The sequence below is a fragment of the Erigeron canadensis genome, chromosome 2 (genome assembly GCF_010389155.1).
Source record: "Erigeron canadensis isolate Cc75 chromosome 2, C_canadensis_v1, whole genome shotgun sequence".
Classification (NCBI taxonomy): domain Eukaryota; kingdom Viridiplantae; phylum Streptophyta; class Magnoliopsida; order Asterales; family Asteraceae; genus Erigeron; species Erigeron canadensis.
In genome coordinates this window covers 35,329,603-35,341,109 of record NC_057762.1, presented here as the reverse complement: position 1 = coordinate 35,341,109, position 11,507 = coordinate 35,329,603, and the positions used below count along the sequence as shown (strand labels likewise).

Sequence of the window (11,507 nt, the reverse complement as noted above, 5' to 3'; positions counted from 1 at the left end):
TCTCTAATGAAAGAGCATGAAATTTTAAGAATACCCGTATAATTTTTATAACCTATCGATATACGATTTTTGAGATAAAAGATTTTAAATGAATTAAAAAAATAAAATGATTTATGAAAAAGAGTGAAAAAAAATAAATGGTTGAAATTTGATAAGAGAAAAATGATATTATAATTATTTTAGGCAAAATAAATAATTTTAAAATTAGATTATTGACACTTTCCACATCTCAATTACAAGCTTTTTTCTGAGAGGCGATATACTATCCAATATTTTGATACATTTATCTTAGTTTTATACTCGTATTACTGAATTGTAGAATATATGGTATAACTTTTTCTTTTCTTTTGTAAGGCCTATCTTTATAGCGGGTCTAAGGTTGCGTCTGACCCCATCTGATGCCGGCCCGGCCTTAGATGCTATTAGCATGGCTGTGTCTTCCATGGCGTCTGAGGGGTTTCTCTTAAACTTGAACGCACGTTTAAGGCTGTGTGTGGGCCCGTTTTTGATTTCGTGAGTGGAAGAATAGGAGAAGAATGAGAAAGAAAAAACCTAATAAATAGTGGAAGAAGGGAGAAGAAATGAGTTACCTCGAAGTGCCTTAGGAAGTAATCAATAATTATGATAACTTTGTCTTTTTTTTTTTTGGTTACCTCGAAATTCAAAATAAATAAAAAAAACCCATCAAGATTTTTGTCCAATAATATCAATTGTAAAAGTTAACCATTATACACAAATTTGGGTTTATTTGATACTTTTGTACATCCGAATTTTCCATCACAAAGATCCAATGTTTTCTTGTTGGCTTATCAAGGATATACATTTTAAATACACATAAAGAAATTTGTTCAATAACAGGAACCAAGCCAATAACTAGTACTCGTATTTTAGGCTCGATCAAATATGAGAAAACTAATTACATAACACTGTTATTAACATCTTGCATGCTGAAAAACAATTTCTACAACTCCATTATCCAACCAAAAATATATAACCTTGTTTTGTTGGATCATCAAGAAAATAAAATTAAACAATTCCCAGAAATAACTCTGTCCAAAAAGATCAAATTAACGTAATAACATAATAATACACATAGTAAACAAGAAAAAAGGCTAATTAATACAAGATTTAATTAAATCAATCTCCAAAATCAATAATCAGGCATTAGTTGAGGAACCTTGCCTTGTTGATCATCATCAGCAGCAGCTCTTTTATTTTCAACAGATCTTAACCAAACACAAACCACAGTAAAACTCAAAACCAAGCTCAATAATCCACTTGCTAATCCAATCCCAACAATCACTAACACAGATAACCCTTTATTTCTAGCCCCACTTAAAGGGTACCCATAAAGATCTTTATTACCCAAAAAAGAGCTCACATTAAACCTGTTTAAACTGCCGGTCCGGTTCCCAAGACTAGCAGGAACCGGACCAGACAGTTTATTATTTGAAACATCGAAAACAGACAACCGGGCCAATGCCCCAATCTGGGCTGGGATTGACCCGGTTAGTCTGTTGTCATGTAAGTCAATAACATTTAAGTAATTACACATGGCAAGTGAGGGAGGGATAACAGAGGTCAAATGGTTAACAGAAAGATTTAGTACAGCTAAGTTGACTAAATATTGAAGCTCATTTGGAATAGGACCAGTTAAAGAGTTATTAGAAAGGTCTAAAGATTGTAAATTTGTGCAATTTGAGATAAAGGGTGAAATGGGTCCAGCAAGATTTAAGTTTTGGAGTGAAAGTTTGTAAATCCGGCCATTGTTACAAGTGGCTCCGGCTAGGTTTGAGTTGAAGTCAGAACATGGGTTTGAAAAAGTGGGTATGGACCAATTGTGAAGATTGTTGTTTGGATCACTTAAAGATTGGAATAAATGAGTTAAACAAGTTTCATCTTTTGGATCTTGTGAAGATGGTGCAAAGAAAGTGGTGCATGTTAGTAAGAAGATGGGAATGAATGAAGTGGAAATGCGCATGTTTGGGGTGGTAGATGGCTAGTGCGCATGTTAAGAAAATGGATGAATTGATGGTGGTGATGGTGTTAATGTTGAGAGGTTTGGGCCATTGAGGGTGTGAAGTTATGGAAGAGCACTAAAAGTATTGTGTTTGGTGCAAACCCAACAATGAAAAAGATTGTTATAATTTGGTTTTTTCTTATGGAAAATAAAGTTTTTGTTTTTGTTTTTGTTTTATATTATCTTATCTTGTACGCGGCTATATCTTATAGAAAATGATTAATTCGCTTATCTAATTATTCAAAAAGTTCTTCTAAAATTTTTTTTAATGACACTGGATGGAATTAAAAGATAAGATTAAATGGAATATACTTATTTGATTTAAAACTTTTAGGAAGATTATTAGATTATTTGCTACGAAAAATTATTATTTTTCATATTTTATATATTTTAATTAACTAATTTAATCTATTTTATACTATGAATAGTGACGAATCTACCGCACGTTTAACTCATTTACAACATATAAGAGTATGATAATGCATAATATAACTATTTTAAATAATTATTGTTGCAGTGGATAAATTGTGTTATAAGTTTATCATTACCCTTATATAGTAGACGAGCATAGTGCCCGCGCGTTGCAGCGGCTAGAAAGTGACGACAATATAAAAGGGAGGCGGTGGTGGAGAGCGAGGTAGGAGTGGAGAAGGAAAGCAGCGACGGAAGAGGGTGATAGAAAGTCGATGAGAGTGTGTAATGATTAGAGAGAATGGGGGAAAGGATGGTATATAAAGGTATTATGTTTAAATAGGGGTATTTTAGAAAGAAAAAAAAATGTTGAATTTAAGAAATTCAATACTCTTTATATATATATATATAGTAGATATAGTAGATATATCATATTTAGGTTATAGTTAAACTAAAATAATTATTAAGATAAAATAAAATAATTATCTTTTTAATTAAAGATTATTGTGCATCATAAATCATGATAATATACAAAATTAATTGTGCATCATTAATCATGATAACATACAAAATTAAAATGTATTTTAAAGCTTCATATTGTTTGACATAATGCTACGTCAACCTTCAATATGTGTAATGTAGCTAAGAACTTGGTCCTTAATTAAGAGTATTATCAAAATTAATTTTAAAGTTATTGTATTCTAAACTATTAAAATTGCAACTACTCCTAGAGGTAAGCCATTAAACAATGGAAACCATTGATTAATCACAAATAGACCATATTAAACTGTATATTGTCTCTTGTACACATTGTATAGACTATAAAATTAAAAGTTAAGTTAAAAGTAGAAAATAAAAAGGGAGAGGAATTTAAAAGTTAAACTAAAATTTTAAATTTATATTAAGGCTATTTTCAACGTTGTCACATCATATCCTTACAAATCCTTATACATCCTTACAAATCCTTCATATCTTATAATTTATTTTCAACCATACAAACATCTTTACATATCATTTTATCTCCACTAAAAATAAAAATATATTAGGTAAGGATAAGTAAGGACATGCCCTTAGGTAATGACATCCTTAAAAAAATCCTCAATTTTGAACAAGCTTCAACGATAAAGAATATCCAAGGGCACCTAAAGACACTCCATTGGAGATAGCCCAATGACTTGAAATCCTACCAATATGGATTAAAATGAAAAATGTACATACATACATGCAAACACTTTTATAAAAGAACGAGAGTTATATATATCTATTTTTTTTTTTTATTTAATAAAACGAACAGATTTTTCATGTTTATGTTCATTATTTAATATAGAATAAATTACACTTTTCGTCCTTAAAGTTGACACGTTTTTCACTTTTCGTCCTTTAAGTGAAAAAATTACAATTTTGACCTTAAAACTGGCAGATTTTTTCAATCATCGTCCCTCGCCAAACGTCGTTAAGTTTCAGCCGTTAAGTCGGACACGTGCAACACACGTGAGGGACTGAAACTGCAAAAAAGGACAAGTTCAGGGACGAAAACTGAAATTTAATTTTCTGTTGTCATCATCTTCATCTTCTCCGGTTGACTTTTGTTGGAAAGTTAATTTCCGCACGAATCCTAACAAAAAGATTTCAGATTCAATACTTGCCGGAAAACTCAAAATACCCATAACATGGATTTTGAGCAATATTTTTATATGATTTAGCTTTTTCCAAGAATGCATTCTTTGTTTTCGCAAATAAGTCCATGTTGGATTAGGTGTATGTGCTCCTAACTAAGACACCAATCGTGTGTCTCATTTATTATTCCATAAGCTCTGAACCAAAAAGAAAAGTACAAAATGGGGAGAGACCTTCATGTGGGTTCGGTTTTTGTCAATGAGGTAAAGACATAAGATAAAAAAATTAAAAATATATATAAAGAGGGACAAAAGGACCAGGAGGCCTGACATGCCCCTGCAACTCAAATATTTCAGATCAAAAATTTCGATCATCGTCACCTGATTCTTAGTTTATGTAATAGAAGTTCAAAGCAATTTACAGTTCGTCATTTGGTTGATTATAGCTCTTGTTTTATATTTTGTATAGAAACTTTAAATCCGTTGTTCGTGAAATCCTTACGTCGAAATCTCATTCTGAAAGTTGTTACAAGTTTACTATTGATTCATCTAGTATTGTGTTAAGTTTCATAGTGATTCGTTACCTTTCATTTTTGGCGGTTTACTTAGATGTTAGTTTCATCGTAAGGTTTTCGATATAGTTTACTGGTCAATCGTTAAGGTTATTAAGTTGTTACAATAGTTAGATTAGTAGATTGAGGTACAAAGAATTCGGGTGTGACAACCGATTCATTGGATCTCGTTTCGGTTATAAGTTATTCGCACTCAAAGTTTCCAGTTCGTACAAGTTCCAATCTAGTTTGTTGAGTTTTTTGGTCAACTGAGTCTTGGTTACAATTACATTTACGATGCTTTTTATTTACATTTCATGAAATATCGGCATTTTAAGATTTTTTTTTTGTTAGGATTCGTGCGGAAATTAATTTTGAGAAGTTTGGTGGTGGTTTCGTGGTCTAATTCGAAGAAACGAGTGAGATATCGGTATTCTAAGTTTTCCGACAAACTTTTCGACGAAAGTCAGCCGGAAAAGACGAAGATGATGACAACTGAAAAGTAAATTTCAGTTTTTGTCTCTGAACTTGTCATTTTTTGTAGTTTCAGTCCCTCACGTGTTTTGCACGTGTTCGACTTAACGACTAGAACTTAACGACGTTTGACGAGGGACGATGATTGAAAAAATCTGCCAACTTTAAGGTCAAAATTGTAATTTTTTCACTTAAGGGACGAAAAGTGAAAAACGTGCAAACTTCAGGGACAAAAAGTGTAATTTACTCTTTAATATAATACACGAACACGAATCAATTTGCGAGCGTCCAAGTAATTTAATCCTACATATCATCAAGGATACAACTTTAAGCGAGATGGTTCATTGTCACTTTTTCTTCTTAATATTTGGTAATTGCGAGAGCCGGATTTGAGGGTGTTCAACATGTTCAAACGAATAGGGCCTAATTTTGTTTAAGGGTCCAAAAGTTCAATTTTCTTTTGCTAGTATTAAATATTCATATCATAATACCTAACGATTACAATGTGATATTGTGTTTCTGTTTGGAATTGCTAATTATAAAAGGTATTTTTTTTTATTCTATAAAATGAGAGAATACGTAAATGATATGGATAAAGGTCCTTATAAATAATGCAGTGCAGGGCCTTTAAAATCCATGAGACGGCACTGGTAATTGCATGTATAACGTCTTATGGTAAACTCTAGTGGTTTTTCTATAAAACTATTATTAGTAATCATCCTTATAGATATTATGACTAATTATAAATATTAATCTAGGGTATTTTTGTATGTATAGAATATAGTAGCTAAGTTATTATAGTATATATCCATGTTCAGGTACAACATGATAATCATTCGAGTGAAAGCTAAAAACTGGTATTTTCTTATGAAAACTACAGTAATAAAACTTTGTTAGATTATAATAAACCTTGAAAAGAAAACAAGCAGCTGGAATAGCTCAGTTGGTTAGAGCGTGTGGCTGTTAACCACAAGGTCGGAGGTTCAAGCCCTCCTTCTAGCGATTTTTTTATTGTAATAAAGTTTTTCTACAAGTGTTCAGTGACTCGGGCCTTATTACTTCATCAAAATAATTAACTGTATACGCTTGTTCCTTGAAAAGCCTGTTACAAATGAAAGGATGGATGTACATGGAATTTTCACTTTTATGTTAGATATAACTATTAAGGTAGATACGTAAATTACTTTTCATCATACATATTAAACAAATTTGTAGCTTATTATTCAAAAAAATAATATCAACACAAAATGATTTTCAAACGAATATTTACACAAATTATATGGCACACCACATACCATCCAACTTTAACTCGATGTTCATATTCTTAGAAGTGAAATAAGCCCATAAAAATTAAGATGCAAAGCCCAATATCTTAGCAGTTTTTCTCTATCAGGTCGAATGTTGATTGTCACCCCAATACCCATTCTATCTTGATCCGTGCTAGCTAATATGGAATGGTTAGGTTAGAACTTAGAGCGTCGGAAGCATTTCTGAATAGCATGAACCTTCGTTGCGTAAGATGACCGTGTTGTCAAAGTATTGGTCTTGTTCACTGATCATCTGAAGATTTCATAATGCACCCTCGTATTGATTACCCTGAGAGGTTTATAATGTATACCAAATAGGATGCCTAATGACAAGCGGAGTAAGTTTATATGTTTATGGCAAATTATCTAGAAATAAGCAATGATTTGGAATTTCTGGTGTAAAGTGTTTTCCCTCATTTTTTTTATGAGGGACATGCTATAAAAGATAAACTACAGTACAAGATTCAACAAACTACCTAAATCAAAGTCATTATATTAAGTAGTGCCATAATGACAAAGATTAGCTAATTTAAGTAGTCATATAATATGGTCAAAGGATCATTCTGTCATCAACCTACTTTCATCATTTTTTCCTTTCAACTTTTTCTTGCATTTGCTTTTCTTTTCCATTACAATCAAAATGGTTTTTCATGGGTTTGAATACTTTTAGTTTCCCTACAGCTACAATATCCTACAAAATACCCAAACTAGCCTTCCCATTCCAAAAAAAAGCAAAAAAGCAAAGAAAACACCCACAAGTTAAAACCCAAAATGATGCAAGAAAAAAGTACCCAACCACAGTGGTTCATACTATGCATCTGACCATGAAGCAAAAATTGGAACATGTGACTTCAATTGGGTGGTTGCTAGTTCCATTGATGGTGGGATCCATGTATTCCCAAGAACCATTGGAAGATTGTTGTTCCTTTTGGGGCTATCTTGTAATTGTGAGCCACATTCGTTAGTAGTGTCTTCATCCGGAATGGCTTGAAGTTGGTTCGGTATGTCATGGTTTGTGGGGTCTGTGACTTTGGTTCGCCTTGCTTCTTCCCCGGCTAGAAGGGTATTGCTTTCAATGATCTTTTCCACATTGTATCTCGATATATCAAAGTTCGTTACAGCATTTAGACCACGAAATTTGATTGCAGCCACATCATATGCCTCAGCAGCATCCTCTTGAGTGCCTGAAATAGTATTTCGGATTTTAAAAATGTTTGTTAGACTCTTAATCAAACATCTTAAACTATCAGTCCGTATTTATAACCAAGACACTTACTAAATGTGCCTAGATAGAGATCTTTGTTCCCGGCTACACGACCAATCCGAGCTTGCCATCTGCCATGTTGATGGTGTCTGCAAAATCACAAACTTATATTTATTATATAAAATATCAATAAGTATATTTCTTGAGGAACTTATAAATGTAAAAAAGAAAATCACAAACTTATATTTATTATATAAAATATCAATAAGTATATTTCTTGAGGAACTTATAAATGTAAAAAAGAACAAATGTTGGACCTTGTTACTCCTCTGTAAATAGAAGCACCTCTAGAAAAGCCACTGCTTCTCCTGAATATCATTTAAGAAAGCAACATTATATTTCACAAAGTTATTACTGTAATATATCATATAGCTTATTAAAATTTTCAAAGTTAGCAAATTATTAGTAATTTTTTAAAAAAGTACCTTCTCAAATGAGCAACAAATTCTTGTCTGGACATGTTCTTCATTTCTTCAAGTTCTAATTCATAATCTTCCAACTAAGTTTACAATATGGATGTTAATATCGGCTCGATTTCAACGGAGAAACACGAATGCTATATAGTTTGGTATTGATATGATACCGGAAAGTTAATATGAGTTGAAGGTCCCCAATACTTAAGTGCTGCCAAGTCATAACTTCTAGCAGCCTTCTCTTCCATATCATAACCACCTAAAGGTAAACATGAAGTACTCATTATTAGGCAATCTTATTATGTAGAATAAAGTCGAACACTTTGTAGCTAAAACTATAAATGGATACTTACCCAGATAAACTGAAGCAAAGATTTTACAGTCCATGAAACAAAAACAAGAAAATTGGTAAGAAATTGAAGAATGATGATTAGTCAAAATAAACAAAATGCCAAAAAAGAAAAGTCAACACTTGTTATTACCTTGTCTTCCCTTCCTGGTCTGGCCTTCTTTTTTGCAAGTGTTGTCCCATAAATGAGCTTCATATCTACCTGTCCATCTATGCCTAATGTATATAAAGATTCAGAAACATTCTCATCTCACATTTACAAAAATAAAAATAATTTCACTAACCATAGTAATTAACAGGCAGTATCATGTTGCAAATTTTATGTACAGCATTTTATGTATTTTAGCCATAACCCGGACTATGGTTAAGAAAATAAAAAAGCTAAGTACTAGAAAGAAATAAGAATTTGAACCTGGTGACACCCCTATACTGAGATGTTCTTTGACCAAATGTATCTATAGATTTCCTATGAACAACCTTCTTGATTTGATTCACTTTTTCAGACCCTCTTTTCTTTGTTTCCATAGCAATATTTTCAGTGACATTAGTAGCAGCAGCAGGGACAATTTGCTGATGATGTGATATAGTGACACATGAGCTTGATTGTGAACAGCCAGGGCTCATTGACAGATTTAGTGACTGTAAACACCCACTTTCACCAGTAGAATGATAGTTATTTGAAATCCAATTTTCTCCATTAGTTGGCAAGTAAAGACCACCTGTAGTATCTGCAGAATGCTTGGCTTCTTCTTGGTACATTTCATAACAATCTTGGTAATGTTGAGGTTGAATTTGGTAGATTTGTGGCCTAATATTGTTGTGATGATTTTCAATGGTTTGGTGGGAGTACATTGTACTAGTATCTAAATCAGAGGTCCCCATTGTTACACCCCCAAAAAAGTTTTCAAGTTTTGGTGTTGTTTGTGTAACCATTCCTAAAAAGAAAACATACCATTAGAACATTTTAAGCAAAAGTGCAAAAAATTAACATATTGTCATATTTTGGCTTATTTTTTTTGTGGGATCATTTCTTTTGCATATTGTCATATAGGCTTTGTCATGACTTAGAATTAAAGATATATAAGCTTATAAGCAAAAAAATAAAGCTAAATAAACACACCCTAAAAAAATAAGTACAAAGGAGAAGAAAAAAGAGACCTTGTGCTTGTGACCTGGTGATGGTATCCATTAAGCAAAGTGAACCATCAGATTTAAGGGGCATAATGGGAAAGGCAGAGTATAGCCCACCACCATTAACACCTTCTTCAACACCACCATAGTACATATTTTGGTAGTTGAAATGAGAAGGAAGTGTGAATAGAGTTATGGCATTTGAAGGAGATGTTTGAGCAGCAGCAGCTTGATCAGGGCAGTGAGGAGAAAGAGTGAACCCCAACCAGTTATTATTATTATTATTATTATTATTATCACTGTTTTTGTTATTCTCATTGTTGTCATCATTGTTGTTACTAGCCATAGGAGACTTCATTATTCAAACTCACTATCAAGATAAAAAGAAGAAAGTAAAGAATGTAGCACAAATATATATTCAAGTTTTGAATATATTTTTTTAATGATTGGTGGTATATAGTAGTAAACTTATGATACTATGTTTTTCACCATATTTGAAACTAATAACAAATGAGGTGGGGATGGGGTGGGGTTGGAGAGGGAGGGAAGAAATCAAGAGTCTATCTTTTTGTTGTTTTCTAGTTGCAGGGTAATTAGAAAACAGAATCTATATGTTACATAGTTATTTTCTTTACATGTTATATACATATGGAAAATGATTATCTATAGATGTGTGTATATGTATTGTGTGTAAAATGATAGTATATCCTTTTATAATCGACCTAATAGTTTTTAAAAATTTGATACATGACAAGCGGAATTTAATTTTTTTAAAAGGTGAATTTCATTTAAAACCTCGATTCTACAGTGGAAGTCTAACATATGTTATCTTAACCAGGTTCGCGGTAGAGTGCTCATTCGAATAAGAAATGTCTATATAAAATACCTTACAGGGAAAACCCTTACTAGCTCCATAAATTAATTTTTCATGCTAATTTTTTAAAAAAATCTATCATTTTTCATATCGTTTAATATAAGATATGGGGAAAAACAACCCTCTTACGATAATTTTAAACAATGGATATGTTCAGGAAAGCATTTTTAACATATAAAAAAAAATAAAACATTTTGGAGTAGAAAATGAAAAGGGTTATGGTTATGGAAAAAAATTAAGATGTAATTAATGTAGGAAAAAAATATTAATACTTTTCTAATTTTTAGATCAAAATATCTGATAATTATTTAAACCTTATGTGTGTATATACGTATATATTCAAGAATTCGTAAAATCTGCATATACTAGTCTTTATCTATGAAAAGATTGGTAAAGGGGAAACAAAGCAAATTAGTTTCTTCAAACTTAAAACAAAAAGAATGAGTTTACAGCAAACAATGTTGGGAATCCTTCCAGCATTGCATAGGGATCTGTGTTTGAGAAAGACTTGATCTTTTGCTTTTATTTATTTATTTTTTTTCTCTTTACTCTCATCTCTTTTCTCTTTTACTTTATGTGATGGATGGATAGATATTGATGTTTCATCTATAAGGTAAATGTTTTATGCATGCAACTTATAGTATACTTAATTCATTTTTGGAAATAGTTTTAGTAACAATCTTTACCTAAATATCTCGAATGGGTACCCTTGGTTTTCCTACCTGTTTTTGGATATTCTTTGCTATTGAATTTTGTCCAAAACTAAAGATTTTTTGAATAATGTCTTTACCTAAGGGTACCTAATATATTTTTTATTTTTAGCGGAGATAAAAAGATATGTAAGGATGTTTGCATGGTTAGAGATAATATTATAAGATTTGAAAGATTTGTAGGATAAGGATTTGTAGGGATATGATATGGCAGCTCAAGGACGCCTAAAATGCCCTTAGCATTGAAGATAGCCTAAATAATTATTTGTTGTGGGCTTGTGGCACCGATTGCTAAACGATTCGCAGTAAAAAAGACATGTTCACGGGGGGCTCCCTTTTGCAATCCCTCAATTTAAAGGTTCAAGTGATACCGAAAATAAGAAAGAT

General features: G+C 31.9%; 2 protein-coding genes and 1 non-coding gene across 3 annotated transcripts; 1 reads left to right on the top strand and 2 right to left on the bottom strand.

Annotated features, from left to right (window-relative positions):
- Positions 1–1,034: 1,034 nt before the first annotated feature.
- On the bottom strand, positions 1,035–2,134 carry LOC122586781 (receptor-like protein 44). The gene has a single exon (XM_043758766.1). The coding sequence runs from the start codon at positions 1,979–1,981 to the stop codon at positions 1,151–1,153; it is 831 nt and encodes a 276-aa protein (XP_043614701.1). The 5' UTR covers positions 1,982–2,134; the 3' UTR covers positions 1,035–1,150.
- A 3,866-nt stretch (positions 2,135–6,000) lies between these two features.
- TRNAN-GUU lies at positions 6,001–6,074 on the top strand. Its single transcript has one exon. It is a non-coding gene; the product is annotated as a tRNA-Asn (tRNA).
- Positions 6,075–6,947: 873 nt separating this feature from the next.
- LOC122586780 (AP2-like ethylene-responsive transcription factor AIL1) lies at positions 6,948–9,894 on the bottom strand. Its single transcript, XM_043758765.1, has 9 exons — positions 9,564–9,894; positions 8,818–9,340; positions 8,539–8,621; positions 8,410–8,418; positions 8,227–8,315; positions 8,069–8,142; positions 7,901–7,951; positions 7,656–7,732; positions 6,948–7,563 (listed from the first exon to the last, which is right to left on the bottom strand). Exons 1-9 carry the CDS (start codon positions 9,892–9,894, stop codon positions 7,190–7,192), a joined length of 1,611 nt encoding a protein of 536 aa, XP_043614700.1. The 3' UTR covers positions 6,948–7,189.
- Between the last annotated feature and the right edge of the window lie 1,613 nt (positions 9,895–11,507).